General features: G+C 34.0%; 2 protein-coding genes across 3 annotated transcripts in view; both read left to right on the top strand.

Annotated features, from left to right (window-relative positions):
- The window catches only part of LOC149710015 (myosin light chain kinase, smooth muscle-like), a 28,418-nt gene extending 26,974 nt beyond the window's left edge, over positions 1 to 1,444 (top strand). Inside the window, exons 14-15 of the mRNA XM_089858646.1 lie at positions 429 to 552; positions 702 to 1,444. Of these exons, the coding sequence (XP_089714772.1) occupies positions 429 to 552; positions 702 to 959 (382 nt within the window). The 3' untranslated portion in view covers positions 960 to 1,444. The remainder of the gene's footprint in view (positions 1 to 428; positions 553 to 701) is intronic.
- A 1,220-nt stretch (positions 1,445 to 2,664) lies between these two features.
- Positions 2,665 to 16,899, top strand: part of ninaC (STKc_myosinIII_N_like and MYSc_Myo21 domain-containing protein ninaC) — a 47,396-nt gene continuing 33,161 nt past the window's right edge. For both annotated transcript variants that reach the window (XM_089858668.1, XM_089858667.1), the window contains exon 1: positions 2,665 to 3,027. The gene's annotated coding sequence lies outside the window, so the exon portion shown is untranslated. The remainder of the gene's footprint in view (positions 3,028 to 16,899) is intronic.

The raw sequence follows: 16,899 nt of genomic DNA, 5'->3' as shown, positions 1-16,899 counted from the left end.
CGTTACGTCACGTGTTGGAGGGAGGGGGCTCTATACTGGGCTATGAGTCGGAATAACTGAAGTAAATACTAACCGTAAATACTCCATTCCTACTTCTAAAATTAAATCTATCCCTGATAATATCCTATATTTTTGACTTAGTCGAAGTTTTCCTATAGTTTAGCATCTCCTATAAAATCCTATAATTTCGTAAGAAAAGAAAATCCTATTTTTCCTATAAGGAATTTAAATCTTTGACGTGGTGTTTCTCTGACGCTATCCATTTGATTTGATGAGTTTCGCGACCATCATGGAGGGGATTGGGGGGGGGGCAGAGATATCGGACTTGATTTATCGGCAACCGCGCCTGTGATAATTCGCTCCTCCAACTAATTACCTCTTTGGTAATTGAACTCTAATTTCACATTATATTTTGCTGACATTTTCAGAAAACGTTTAACCCCTTCGGAAGCCTTGAAACACAAATGGTTGGCCAAAGAACAAAATCGCATGAGTTCCGTTCAATTATCCACTGATAAACTCAAGAAGTTCATCATTAGAAGAAAATGGCAGGTAGGTCTAATGAGTCCCAACTCTCAAACCCTTTTTCCCCCCCCGAGATTTTTACTTCAAATTATTAACTTCAGTGCCGTGAAAGAAGTTTTAACATTAAAAACCCATGAAATTATTCTGATAAGATTTTCAAAAATGATATTTAATAGAAAACCGGGAACGCCATTAGAGCTATAGGTCGAATGGTCAATTTGAGTGGCGTGTCTACTTCACGGTCACCTTTGTCCACTCAGGGTAGTTTATCGGATAGCGATTATTCCTCCAACTCCCCCTTTTCGAGCATTCAAAGCGTGGGGAGTCATTCAATCATCCCCGAGATGAAAAACGATGAAAATTCCAGCGTTGAGAGTGGAATGGGAGACACAGATTCGGTAGATTCTGAAATGTCCGAGACTAAGGTCAACTAAATTTTTATTTAGCAGTGGGCCAAATTTTATTTTTTTTTTTTTTTTGCATTTTAGTTTCCCTTTTTTATGTTTTCATGATCGTTTTCAAAGGGATAGTGAAACAAATTACTTAGGCCTAAGGAAAACGTAGACGTTCCGGGTTTGTTTGAGCATTTAGGCTTAGAAAACATCGAAATTCTAATGTAAACATTTATTGATTTTAAGCACATTTTTCTTTTTATAAATATTAGGCATAAATTAGGCCCAAATTAAATTCTTAACTGACGTTTTCGCGTTTTACTATCCCTTTGAAATAGGCCAAAATAGGCCTATACTGATTATTTTATATATTTTTTATGATATCTTATATTTGCTTGTTTTTAAGCAGACGATAATTGTGTTTTTTTTTATATTCAAATGTATTTAAGTATTTGTTAATTTTATTGTAATTGTAATCAGAGGCTTTTTGTGTTGGCTAATAAAAATTAAATCTAATGTGGTACCGACTTGACAGTTTATGTTATATTCTCGTAGAATTTACTACAGTCAAGGGTGGGGAACTGCCGACGTAATGTTTAATTTAGATTTGAATATATAACTATTGGATTAATTTTAATATATCTTCAAAGTAATTAACAGCCGAAATTATGTAAATATCAGTTAAAAAAAATTAACAATTATTGAAATTGGATTAAAATAGTTTGTTACGTTTTAAATAGGTGGCGCCACTATCCGGGAAAATCGTTTAAAGGCGGGGATGTGAGTTCGGAAAGTTTTAAATAGGTGGCGCCACTATCCGGGAAAAATCGTTTAAAAGGCGAGATCAATTCAAAGCAAGCCCGCTCTCGTTCTTGACAAACTTAAAAAGTCGCAAAATGTCACCACTCACCCGAGACTTTTTATCTCTATCGAAACAGTCATATTTCGAAAATCTTATGACATTTCCTTTCTGAAATATTGTCAAGGCTGAAGATAACACCTGTCAAAATTCATTTCCAAAATTTATTCATAATCTTTAGTCCCCATATCTCTGAGTATCATCGCTGCACCATAAGGATTCCCTTTGCTTTTTCTATGTTTTCCTGATATGAGTAATGAAAGCTCATTTAAGGAAATAGATAATGTGCACTAAAGGGCTAGCGAGATTTCTTTACCGCCTTTCAGGGCTGCCAGTAATTGTGAGAGCATCTCCTGCAGGTTTGGAACTGAATCGAACAGAACTACAAGCTTTTCAGTCTGTTGTAGATAGCGGTTGAATTGTACTCACAAATTACTGGCAACACTTGCCTGCACACTATTTATATAGGCGGACTAATACGTAATGTAAAATCCCATAGCAATAAATTTGTGTTTGTCAACTACCTACGCTAGACACAGAAACATTACGTCACTAACGTCAGGTCTCTCAATGGGTAAAACTCCAATCAAAAGAAATTTACATTTAGGCCTAAAAAATTTTATAAAAAACGTGCTTTCATGGTTGCGTTGCGCGGGCGGTTTTTTATTTCTTTTGGCGGTTTCGCACGACTAATTTTCGTATGCCCCCGCGGACACTACGATACAACCTGTTGTATAATTTCCCGCGCTGCGACTCCGATAGAGATTTGAACCTAGCGTAAAAAGCGTATTTTATCGTTCCCCCCTTTTGTCGGCTTCAAAAGAATAGTTTTATATAGCGTATTAAATAATTCTATTCCCCCCTGACAATAATTTCCATTCCCTCCCCCAACGTCCCTGTAACTTCAACTTGGCTTTTCGCCTCTCGATTCACAAAGTACAAACGAATTTTTAACACTGGCGGAGGAAGGCCCGTGATTTGTTTCGAATATTAGTTTGCCTGTAATCATAAAACATACCGGCGTGTGTTTTGATTTATCAACTGTTTTAACTACGCGCGAAATTTTGCGGTGAATTTGTTTCGCGTTTAACGTTAGTTCAAGGGTTTCATGATATTGCGCGAGTTGTGGACCAAATAGGCCAATTGTTTGAAAAGTAAGGCCTAACGGATTTTTTTCGAGAAAAGTCAATTTTGTGCGTGAAATTTTTCATCGAAATAATTAAAGGAAAACATGTGATTGGATTATGATTGGTGAGTTTTATATTATTTAAATATTTTATAAGGGTATATATTTAACTACGGATTAATTTGATTGATTTATATAATTATCGGGAGTGTAATTATTCGAGAAAAAGATAGCCAACTGACCCCGATAATTTTATGGTGTGTAGGTAGTTTGGTTAAGGTTAGGTTTCGTAGTTTTGTTTTATTACTGCTCAGGTAATTAAACAAATTAAAGTGACAATTTCGGGTCACATTAAATTGCAAGCGGTTATACTTTTTAATGCAATGATCTGTGTGGTGCTTTTTATCATTCGAGAGGATCGTTGTTAAGGTATGTCACTTGCTAAAAGGGTAAAGGTCAAATTTGTCTAGAACAATAAGCTTCTCTTTAAGACCAATAGGATAAAATAGTCTGACTTGACTGATTGCCAATATTTGTTTCTAAGTGAATGACGTTTTAATATCTCCTGATAGCAACAGATACTAAAAGTAAAAGCCAAATAAACAGTAGTTAGTCGCTAGTAGTTACCAGTTTGTACATTAAAGTAAATAAAGTAACGGGCCTTCCACTGAGTTAATTTTGGATTTTAGACCGTCATACTTAACGCTTAATTTTAATTTCATTTTGAAATATGAATCTTTACTAATTTAAATACAAAACTACGGCGTATAAAACAAATTAACCTCGTTTAAATTTAATTATTCCATTTTAACTTCAAAAATTAATTAAAACGCAGTCTCTACAGAACAGAACAATTCAAAAACAAACTAAAACATAAACACTTGAAAAAATAGTATACGGTTTTTTAAATGCAAGACTACAGTTTCTTATCATAATTCATTCTGTTGATTGCGTTGCTACTTCTTAAACCACGGCCGTGGTTTACCTCTATCCTATTGTAAACTATAGTAATTTGTAAATATATAAAACAATGTAAGAATGAGGAATGAATAGAACCTAACTCTATACGTGAGAATTACGAAACCGCAAGAATTAAATTGCGGGGGTGGAAACCAAGGTAGACCTTAATAGGGGCCTCATAAAACGGTAGAGGCACTGTCAGATGAGATCAAAGTTCATTTTGTCGCTATTCACTGGTTTAAAAGGGACGTGTGATTTCAAGTTTCCCGGTTTGAAAAATAATACTCAGTACGGATATTCTATCCCACGTAAACTTCGTAAAGGGTACCATGCAAGAAGTAGACGTACATAATTTGAAGTAGTACAGGGTTTACGTGAAGTGTAGCTGTACAGGGAGTAGTCGTACATAATTAGACGTTAGACAGGGTTTAAGATGTTCCTGTACAAGAAGTAGACGTACATAATTAGAAGTAATGCAAGGTTTACGTAAAGTGTACCTGTACAACAGAATCAACAGTAGACGTACATAATTGAAAGTAATATTTGGTTTACGTTAAGTGTTGTACCTGTAAAAGTAGATGTACATAATTTGTACTAATGCAGGGTATACGTGAAGTTTACCTGTACAAGTAGACGTGCATAATTAGAAGTAATACAGGGTTTAAGTCAAGTGTACCTGTACAAGAAGTAGATGTATATAATTTAGGATAATACAGATTTAAAGTGTACCTGCGCTAATAGACGTACATAATTAGAAGTAATACAGTGTTTGAGTAAAGTATACCTGTACAAGAGGTAGACGTAAATAATTTGAAGTAAGACAGGAAAGTTTTCATTGCTTATCCTTTCATGTTTATAACTATAAATGGTTATGTATGCTTAGTTATAATGCTACTTGACACAGTATACAGGGTGTTTCTGAAAGATCTGTCAGCAATTAAGGGGGCTACTCTTTCAACGATTTCAAGTCGAAAATGTTTTATGACATTTTGGTCCTAAGAGTCACTGTTTTCGAGTTGTTAATCATTGGAATGCTTTACGGATGACCCGTTAAATTTAGTTTTAATTTGCTAGTTTGTGACTTGCAAAATAAACGAAAAAGAAAAAATAATTCTTCAGGAATTCAATATTTTGAAACGTCTTCTATTAATTGTATTACGTTTCGAGACCACAATCCTTCCTCCTGTACCTTATCACTAACTACAACAATTAATTTCACACTCATTCACCGTATTCACGTACAAATACTCGTATAACAGACGATATAAGCAAAAGAAGAAATAATTCTTCCATGGAATTCAATATTTTGAAACCTCTTCTATTGTATTACATTACAAGACCCTCTTTCTGAAGCTTATCACTAACTACAACAATTAATTTGTTATTTCACACTCATTCACGTACAAATACTCGTATAACAGACTATACAATCATCCTAACCTCAGTATGAATCATCACGTAACAGCTAGGATTTTCTATGGTTCGTAAACCATTTCATCATGATAATGAAACATTATTAGGCTTCGTATTTTCAAAGAAAGAATAAAACGAGGTCTCCTCTAACTGTACGTGAGGACCGTGAGACTTGGGTATCTATCTTTTTTACTGGTTTAATATTAAACAGTAATGGAGTTCTACATCTATACACTATGGTAGTATTGACCCCTTAGCTTCGCCTGACCGACCCTGACCCCGCTTTGACCTTTAGATTTATTTCCAAGTTGCAAAGACTAAGGACTACACAATTTAATACCCATAACGTCTTATCTAAGTACTAGTTTTTTATTTAATACGGACACAATGAACTCTCTTTTATTGTTGTACTAAATTGTATTGTTAAGCTATAGGGGCCTCTAGAAAAACTGTACGTGATGAATTTTCTTAGCCTGTAACGTAAAGCAGGATTCCAGGAATAAATACAGCTACTAGGAATCATTGTGCATCAATTTTCTCAGAGTTTTGTGGGAATAGCTAGCTAGACTAATCATTATGAATTACCAAAGCGAATAATCGATCTCTCTGCACGTTGCATCTTGCGCGCGCCTGAATTGACCCCTCTTTGCTACCAAATAAAGAAATTTCAGTTAGAAAGGCTTCAGAATTATGAGGTACGTTCTCAAGTCAGGCCCACAAAATCAGCGTAGAAATTAACATGGGATAATATTGGGGCACAATTATTCCTAGTGGCTGTATTCATAAGTAAGGGTAGAAGAGCTTTTGTAAATTTATTGGTAGCTATATTATTATTATTGTTAAATTCAAAAATAGAAATCCCTATATTGATATAAACATAAGTAACAATTTGCTTTTCTCCTAAGTATGTAAATAACTTCGAATTTCTTCTTTAATTATAAATAGACCTTATTCAAACTGAAAATGTCATATAGTTTTACCGCTATGACGTTTTTACGTCACTCTTATCTAATATACAAATATATTCTTTGATAAAAAAATAGGCCTATTCCTTTTTGATCTTGCTTTTGAAGTAGAATTGGCTGGCCTTATTAAATTGGTTTCGTTGTTGGTAACTTGTATATTGTAACTTGTAGACTTATTGTTTGTTATGTTACTTATGTTTTGGTATAGTTCAATATTTTCTTGATTGCTTGTAGAATTCTGGAAACTACTTTGTATCGTAGCTGTACCTTTTTATGATTTAAAACATGTGTATAGTTTATTGAAAAGGGATCGAAAATTTCCCAATATTTAATTCAAAGTTGGCATGATTGAAGAAGTTATAGTAGCACGAGTTGGCCAAAAATAACAACTTTACACTTTAAAAATTTCCTACATCCTACTATCACTTTATTAAGTTAGTGCAAAGAATTTACCAACATTTTTTAAAATAAACTTTATTTATTATTATTAATATTTTTTAATTTAAACAAAATTTTATAAATTCTAAGCAAAATTCCCGTGATGTAAATTTTGGGCGTGTATTTCTATAACCGGCATTTAAAACGAAAAAAAAAATATTATAATAATATTTTTCAATAATATTTGAAGATAATCTTCTAGAAGAATCTTACATCAATATTTAGGCGGCCTTGCTTTGAGCTGACCTTGCTTTTTTTGATAGTCGTATAATATATTCCACGAAAAAATATTGAATTGGAAATATATATATATATGTATAAAAAGAAATGCCACTCCCATATCCTGAAGCCAAAAAGTATATAGGAAGAAAAACGTATAGAATGTATGTACCATCCCTCTAGAATATTTAAGTACATAGCGGTTATAGCGGCTGCTATACACCCAGGGCCACGTTTGCCGAAAACCTATATTTTAATAAAATAAAAAAATACATAGTAAAAGAAAAATGTACATACATAATAACTACGGTTTGGTTTCAGGGCGAATTTGTATGGTATCTTTGGCTATTAAAGTGGCTGTGAAACTTTCAAGGGATGCAATGGGCTAGTATTGTTTCTTTTTTAATTGAAAGAGCGTATAAATTAATGAATATTATCAATTGGAACCATGTTTCTATCTACAATATTAAGGAAGATACCTCCAATCAAGAAGTGATATCTAGTTTATTAGGGAGAAGTTATAAGATGCCTAAGTATTCGCGCGCCATAGTCCCAGTCCCCCTTTCAAAATACAAGGGGGGGGGGTACTTAAAAGGAGGCCGGGCTATTTCGCTGCCTCTCCTCAGTCGGAAAATACGTATTTTTCGTTGTCATTCGCGTCGCGCTGACGTGAGTTTTCAAGAACCAATGAGATGCTGGTTGTAATTTAGAGGCGACGGGGATTAACTCCGGACCTACTATACGTTTGGACTGGAGATAAAGCTAGATTATAAATGTGGCGAATTTATACCTTCTCCCTAATAAACTAGATATCACTTCTTGGTTTAATATTATCCAGTTTAAGCTAAGTTAAGACAAATCTCGTAAAGAATTAATTTCTAAGATTCAAACACGTAAATTACCAATTTTTCACTGTACCTTTGAATCTGTATAGTTATATCCCCTGGATTTTTAACACCTATACTGTATAGAGTAGTGGCACTACATGTTAATTTCTCATAGAACAAAACGTAGCCAAAGGCAGTTAGGTGCTATTACTCTATACTTCTACAACGGAGATTCCAATAAGACGTACGCCAATGGCGTAATGAGGAACTGAAATTATTAAGATAGGACTTGGTAACTAAGAAAGTATACCCGTAATTACTCAAAATACCTCATCGTCTTAGACGTAGCCTAAAGGTACATAATAGTACTGATAACCTCGACCGTCCCTTTCAAATTAAACCTTATCTACCTTAATTAAATCCTGATTGGCCTTAAGGAATTATTTTCTTTAATAATCATCCTCAGTACACCTTGGGGTGTTTTTGATAAGAAACCAATTATGAGTAATTAGATATTCTCCTGGCGTAGTGTTTAAAGTTGTGATTCGATCTTATGGATGAAAGGTGTAGTTCTATGTTTGTGAAGTTCACTTACTAACTGACTGATCACTGGTCGTGAGGCTAATCACTCCCTTAGATTCTCTTTACATGGATTACCACGAGTTATCAATTTATTACTGTCAAGAAGTGATATCTAGGTTATTAGGGAGAAGGTATAAGATGCTTAAGTATTCGCGCGCCATAGTCCCAGTCCCCCTTTCAAAATACAAGGGGGGACGTAAAAGGAGGCCGGGTTATTTCGCATCTCTCCTCAGTAGGAAAATATGACTAAATTTTCGTCATTCGCGTCGCGCTGACCTGAGTTTTCAAGAACCAATGAGATCGATGCTGGTTGTAATTTAGAGGCGGCGGGGATTAACTCCGAACCTACTATACGTTTCGACTGGAGATAAAGCTAGAAATGTGGCGAATTTATACCTTCTCCCTAATAAACTAGATATCACTTCTTGGTAGTATACATCACGTGTCAAAAAGAACGATATGTCCAGTTATTTCCAATCCCCGGACAAGTTTTTATTTACTAATAACATTATTATGACAGCATATCTTGCCATGAACCTTATAAAATTATTTAACTATAAACCGGGAAATGCATACTTAAAGGTCCTCCAGATCTCTGTTTGTAAATATTTTGATTACAGACCGGTTTTTATTCATTTCCCCAAAAAATAAAACGATACCTTTCACGTATTTCTTACGTAATTGAAATTCTAGTCGGAATTAAACCTGTTTTTCCCACGGGGTTTACGACGATCCAGGAATTTCCAAGATTAAATTATCAGGCTTAAGCTTAAACAATTTAGGCTTGGATTTTAAAGATTTTTAAACTAATAGCGATGACCCCTGTCACCTCGGGACGGGTCGTGTCGTGTTGTGTAAGAAAAAAGAATCAACCTCAGTTTTTGGTTTCGCAAGGTCGTTCAACTTTTGCGTTTATAACTCAAAGACCGTAAACATAAACAATTGTCCGTTTTGAGAAATAAATTCTTGGGAGCGTATAAAAGTTGATACAAGCAGAAGTTCGCAACAGAGGATAGTATAATAATAATACAGTGTGTTAATAAAGGGGTGGTGTAGTACAGTGGATTCATATTATTATACAGGGTGTTTCTGATAAGTCTACCTTAAATTAAGGGGGATGTTCTTTGGGAAATCAATTTCGAGTCGAAAATGTAACTTCTATCCATGACATTTTGTTTGCCTCAAGGGACACTGTTTCAAATCGAGTTAAGATTGTACATAGTATTTTACGGATGACCCCCTTAAATTTAATTAAGAAACTGATTTAAGACATTGATTCCGAATTTAATTAAGGGGTCATCCCTAAAACATTCCAATCATAACTTGTGGCTTTTAATGCAAAATATGATTGAAGTTACAATTTCGACTTAAAATTGATTGCCTATACTGTACTTTGGTCCAACCACACTTTTTGGACACACCCTGTGTATTTAAGTTTAGATCGACCATTTTGATATACTACTTCAATTTATTATCTTCTAATAAAAGTACCATTATATCCGTTGAAACGTGTAATAGAGATTTTTCAGTATTGATTAAGAAAAAATGACATATTTCAACCGTGAATTTAATCCACGTTGAAAGGCGCTTGCCCTGTGTTTTTCTCAGTAACTTGTAATAAATAACTGTATCGTTGAATTCTAGTAAATCTTCGAGTTGAAAAGAACTGTAATATGTCAGTTATGTATAGCTTGTAATGGATAAAGAAAAATAAAAAGATCTAGAATTCTAGACTGAAAATTCGAAATGAATAATGGAGAGGCCTTGTTTTCCCAAAACTGTAAAGCAGACAGTATATTCTTTATTTAGGTAACGAAATATATAAGATTGAAATCACATTCACGCTATTATAGAGTCAAATACGTAAGTGATATGCTATAGGGTACATGTTATTTTACGTCATATTTGTTATTCATGTAAAGCCCTACTCAGACTAGACAAAATCTTGAACTTAAGCGTTCAGAACTTCAGAGCTCGTGAGAGCAGACGAATTAAAACGAGTCTCGTATATATGGTGAGATTTTTGAACCAAGGCTTAATTTGAATAGGCTGAGAAATGTAATGTTAACTTTAAAAATTAGCTAGTAAAGTTTAAAAATTAAATGCTTGGGGGTCTACTAGCTGACCCTGTGGCCATTTAATGAATTAAAAACCTTCCAAGGTTACACCATTTTAAGTGGCCAATGTCCAGTTTTTTTAATTAAAAGCGCTTTGGCTGGCCATATGTCCAGTTTAAAAAAATCCTTATTTCTCAGCCACTTTTGAATACTAAAATGGCACAATCCAAAATGACACATACCACGCCAAGAACCCTTAAACTTATTATACATATGGTCTGCTAAAGCGTAATAGCTCACTCGATCACGCGTTAGTAAGGCATGATTGAATGAGCCATGACTAAATAAAAGACTTAACAAAGTGGTGCCATCTAGACACTGTCCGACGAAATTTAAAAAAAAATCGAAGTAAACCCACGAATCTTTTACGTAGTCGTTGACACATCACGTGTCTAATTAAGCATGCAAAGCGACTTACTTCACCGATGTTGACGTAATATTTTAGTCTACAGTCTGAATGGGCCTTTACAGTTGAAATTTGGAAGATGATGGTTTGTGCTTTATTTTTATAGGTTTATATTACATTTTTTCTGTGTCAATGTATGCGTTTGTATTTCGTGTCGTGGATTTAGTTTAGATTGGTACTTGGTGTGGTGCAAAACGCAGCTGGTGGTATACTACGGTGAGGTTGGGTTCTTTGAAATTGGGTTGTTTCAAAATGTTCCCGCATTTTTCATTTACTTATTTAGAAAATGGTAATATGTGGGCTTGGCTCTTGGGTGTGATTCGTATGAATGCGAATTTTTTTACAAATATCAAAAGGAGTTGACACCCATTTTTTTTCTTGGTGAATTTTACTGTCATAAACATGAGATTCTAATTTCATAAATTTCACAATTTGAACTGTTAGTATTCCCTCAAATTAACAAACACCGCTATGTTTAAAGTTACCCATATAGTCCATTTCATAACCACTGGGTTGCCTAGATATCCTGGAAAATTTGGAATAGTCAGGGATTTTGAAGAATATTGGTGTGAATATCAGGGAAAATCAGGGAATTTCACAATTTGAGCTGTTAGTATTTCCTCAAATTAACGAACACCGCTATGTTTAAAGTTACCCATAATCCATTTCCTAACCACTGGGTTGCCATAGATATCTTGGAAAATTCGGAATAGTCAGGGATTTTGAAGTATATTGGTTTGAATATCAGGGAAAGTCATGGAATTTTAAAATTATTGTTAATAAAGTTTAGGAATTTGATACTAGCTCAGTAATCATTAATTTGTTTATTGAATTACTAGCATGAGCTAATATATTTATTAGTTCACGATACTGGTCAGTTTTAACAAACAAAGTTATAAAATTTCTATAAATTTAAGTTGAATTTAAAATTGGTCAAGGAAAATTACTTTTAACGGTCAGAGAAAATCACCTGGAAAAGATGCATTCAAACAATTTTGAATAAGAAAAATTTGCAACAACCCTTTACACATACTTTATCACACTAAAGGTACAGTAAAAGTTAATAGTTTTGACCGAGTTACACTGCGCTGATGTAAATGCAATAAATAAATAAATCACATTTAAACGTTCACCAATCAACACGGTAACACTTCAACACTTTAGTCATTAGAAACGCTTCTCGGATCCACAACAAAATAAATAAAAAATCAAAAAATCAAACTAGAATTTGAATATTTAAAAATTCAAATACGCGAAAAGAAGAAAAGTTCAAATATGGGCTAGAAAAATTATGTAGGCAAATCGTTTTCATCACCCACCCATCCGAACGGTTTTCTTTTATTTGTAAAATCTTTGTTTCGTTTTTTTTATTTATTTATTCAAAAATAAAAAATTTAAGCAGGTACCTTGACCTTAAATTTCTCATACTATAAAATTTAATACAACTCAACCTATGAAAATGTAAAAAAGCGAAATTTTTAAGAAGTGGTTTTTAATTTTTATTTTTTAAAGTAAGCTATTAAAGAAATGTAAAAATATACAGTGTGTTTATGAAAAGTTTGTAAGAAATTATTTGGGGATGCTCTTTAGGTGATTTCGAGTCGAAAATGTAATAAATTGACGCAGTTTTCAAATTAGGATTGGCAGTGTTTTAGTGATCATTGTCTTTCATAGCGATTTCCACTGACTGCACTAGAGCACTCTAAGTGCACTCTCGGCGCGTTTTCGTCCGCCACTGGGAACACGAGTGCAACACTCGCCCAGAATCGCGTTTTCCACTGACCCCAAAAACTGCCCGAGAATTGCTCTTTCGTGCTCTGAAAAATTCGACGGAGCGACGGTGCTCGAGTATGACGTAATAAAATTAAAATGGCGGACCATGGGGTATCTCATAGAAGACAGGCTCTCGCTTATGCTTATTTATTTCTGGAATCATCTTAAAGTTCTGAAGATGAAGAATACGAGGTTTTATCATTACTTTAAAGATATTACGCCTCTTCCTAAAACCAATAATTATATCAGAGACGTTGTCGATCATTATTCAAAATAGATTTTTTGAAAATTAATTGAAATGTTAATTCTATTAATTGGTTTCGGCCCATTTGCGTCAAGATATACACATTTCGTCTCCGGCGCCAATTTTGATTATTCAGAGCGCGCTCTGACCTCTCGATCGTGTTCCACTGACGAAACTATTCTCTCCAAAACTCGCTGAGGGCAGTTACGTCATCCTGACACTGAGAGCACTCTTTGGAGCAGTCAGTGGAAATCGCTATCAGTTTTTTACATTAAATTTAACGGGGTCATCCGTAAAATACTCCAAACATAACTTTAAAACAGGGGCCCAAATGTTATAGAAGTTACATTTTCGACTGGAAATCGTTTAGAGAACATCCCCCTTAATTTCTTTACACCCTGTATGATAAAACGGCGCTAAAATTTGAAAATAAAACAAACGTTTATAAAAGATCTTATTTAAGCGTAACGAATTTCGGTTTTTCAAATATCAAAATATAGTTTAATTTAAATGGTTTAAGAAAACCTTTTTTATATTAAGTCGAAAGCGAAAACAACCTACATCCTTTGAATTCGTTAGTTAATCCTTTTCTTTAATTGATCACTTGAAAATTCAACTGTTGCTAAACCATTTATTGTTAAAACTCTGGTGGTTTGAAATCCAGAGAAGGTAACTTGGGGAAATTTTCGCCAAGAAACTTTTACCTTGGAGGTATTAAAAAAATTAATATATTGAAATATAAACATCAATAAAAAATTACCCAAATAAATTTCTCAAATCTTAATTGCAATAATGAAAGGTTGAGTTAAAATTGAGGCCAATATCCAATCAATATATGAAAGAAAAAAATTGATATATGGGTAAGAAAAATTTGATTTTTTCGAATAAAATAAAAATTGGGGATTTCAACCAATATTTTGAGGTTTCTCTATTGACTGATTTCTCTAACCCAGAGTCCCCGATAACATTCCCCGAATGTTTTCTGCGGTTTAGCCTATTTTTAAAGGATTCAAAGGGTTGAATATATACATATACGTATATATATATATATGTCCAATTATCCAGACGGTCATGAATGCATTTAATTGATTTAAGAAAATTTAGAGTTTATTAATCTTTGTCAATCAAAGGAACCATGCATTTGTAGGAAAAATGTTAATTTTTACCAGCGTGTTTCTCTTTTGATTAAGTTTATTAACGTCGTCTGCTTATTTCTTTGCTCCGTTTCTTTGATTGGCCTTTTGTACATTACAAAAACCATATAAATTAAGACACCACATGTACCTTTTTATGTACTTGGCAATTCGGGCTTAGTTTCTTCTTCTATAGACTAGTGGCGGTGGTAGACTGTGTATCCCTCCATCTGGGCGCGCTCTTGTAAGAGGGGATACTGTACGCGCCCAGTAGGGGGATGACACTGAGCTAAGAGATAGAAGGGTGTGACGTTTGCATACGTAGTACTGCCATTACTCTATTGGTTTATTTTATAAAAGTACCATTACTTTATTTTCCCTAATATCGTCTGCTAAGAACTAAAGATAAGTCTTATATTTAACTTACAAATTGTTAAAATAGTCTTTGTGCAATGAAAACCACTACTACTACTTCAATATTCGTGAGATAATTGGTAATTAATTCAACAAGATATCCATTTAACTTCTCGTTAATTTTTTTTAAAGATTTTAACGAATCGGCCATTTGTTTGCGGTTTTATCTCTAGCGATTTTTAACACAGCTGAGTAAGTCTTCACTCGATCAAGAAGGAAGACAAAATTTTACAGCGTCGCTTGCTTGCTCCTTTGTTTGACTTCACACGTATTGTTCCGCGGTTTTTCTTATACACTCCGTTTCATTCGGAGAGTGAACCGGTATGTCATTTACCAACTGGTTCAAACTTCAATAGACCATTTCAGTGTAACTATTTTAGGGAAAGACACGGAGGTAAAACTTAGCCTTCCATCTGGCTTTTTGGAGCCTTCGCTGTATAGTCTTTTTGTATCAACCATCTTGCATGTCGCGATACTAATTTTTTTATGTCGAAAAGGTCTATTAAGAGTTTGCCGGAATCTAGCTTCAAACCTGTTGTAAATTCAGGATTGAAAATGAATTGGAATTGGAAAAAATGTTACTAGCTAGGCCTAGTTTGCTGTATTTTGATTTTTAATGAGCAATCGATTCGGAGACTCGGCTAAAAAAAGTGTCGGTTTTACGCTTTGAATGTTAGATGGGCTATTTAAGACTACATTTTCTGTTTGGTTCAGAAATGAGTAGACTACTGAAAAAAAACTACTTTTTATTTTTGCTATAATTTTTCTACCTGGTTTGATTTCCTTATAGTTCACTAGCTGTTACCCGCTGCGTCGCTCGCGTGTAATAATTAAGAACTTCCATCAAAATGATATAAAGAATGGGTAGATTTTACTGGTGACTAATATTTTTGTAGCACCCTAGGAGCGAAGGCACTCGGCGTTGCCCGTCAGCCCGTCGGGATGCATTTTTTATTACTTTTCACGCGGACATTATTCCATAAAGAAGGGTTTTTAAATTTCTGGCCGCCGTTTAAAAAGATGGCAACAAATCGAACCCAAAAGACCATTCGGTCCGTCTATAGGTTAAAGGAAACCAGTGTACTAAATATTTGCGAAATCGGTTGAAACGTGGGGACTTTGTTGCATAGAGAAGATTTTTTTCATTTCTGGGAGCCATTTTTTAAGATGGCGGCGGATTGGAAAAATCTTTCATAGTACGCGCCTACTACTTATGAGTAACGTTCCTGCAAATTTTCAGCCTTCTAGGGCAAGCGGTTTGGGCTGGGCGTTGATTATCAGTCAGTCAGGACTTTGATTTATATAGATATAGATTTTAGAATTTTTTCTTTTATACTTGAAATTATTTATTAAATACAGCTTTGAGATTCTTTAGTCAAATTAAATTTTTGGTGCTAATTATTAAAAATTCAAAAGATAAACAAAGCAGCCTTTTTCAAATGCACGTAACCAACAAAAAATTGATATACCTTAAATTTAAAAAATTCGTGATCCACGATTTGAAAGTTTAGAAGAAAAAAACGAAAAATTATTCAAATGAATAAATGAATTTCATTTTACTGTCGAAACGTGATTTCCATATCTAGTTGTTGTTGTAGTAGTATTATGAGTTGTCTGTGCGGTCTGTGTATCTGACTTATCCTGTTAACAGATAACATAAAAGGCAACCGAAAAATTTATTTTAATCTAGTACCTTTACCGACTTCTTTCTAATAATAATACACGTACTCTTTTTCTCGTTTTAAAATGAACGTCATTGTTATTATTCACCCCATATTTCGGTTGACAATGCAATATACCAGTATAATCGGTTTTGCAATCTTGAATTGAGCTTGTTTATAAATTGAAACTAAGCCAATTTAAAACCATTTCAAGCCTGTAAAGGTTTTGTTTGTCAGTAGAGTGAAATCCAAAAAAAAAAGATTTAAAGAGAAAAAAATTAACCAAAACCAAAAAAAACTGCATTCCAGTGTTGTTATACTATATTAGCACATTGGAAGCTATAACATTAACGTAAGTCACTAGCATTACGAAATATAGGAAGTGTCATTCTTATGGAACACATCTTATAAACTTATGGTGTTATGAATACAAGCCAGACTCTATTTTACCCCCGAATTTTATCAAAAAATGGGTATATTATCATAACAATGTTTTAAGGGACTATAGTGAGAGCGACACTTAGCTCTTTGGGGCATCCCGGAAGTGGTGGTGGTACGTTGTTGCTTAGTCGTTGGTACCTCTTTTTTTTTTTTTGTTTTTAATTTTTTATTTCCACCTACCTTCTGGCTACGGCATTGATTTTTCCCGCCTTCTGTATCCGTTTCCCGCCTTTTTTATTTTTGCGCCTCTTTTGAACATCCCACGAAATTAAAAATAAATAGAAAAATTATCATTAAAAATATTTTTCTTTTTGGTTAAATGTGAAATTTATAAACGAAAGTTTCTAGTTTTTTTCTTTGGGGTCTGTCTTTCTTTGATTAAGTTATGAATTGGGGTAGAAAGT

Source organism: Phalangium opilio, unplaced genomic scaffold (assembly GCF_054372755.1).
Source record: "Phalangium opilio isolate 3A_F unplaced genomic scaffold, DU_Popi_V2 ptg000011l_1, whole genome shotgun sequence".
In the NCBI taxonomy this organism is placed as follows: Eukaryota; Metazoa; Arthropoda; class Arachnida; order Opiliones; family Phalangiidae; genus Phalangium; species Phalangium opilio.
Note: the sequence above shows the minus strand (reverse complement) of the source record. Positions and strands in the feature narration are given on the sequence as shown.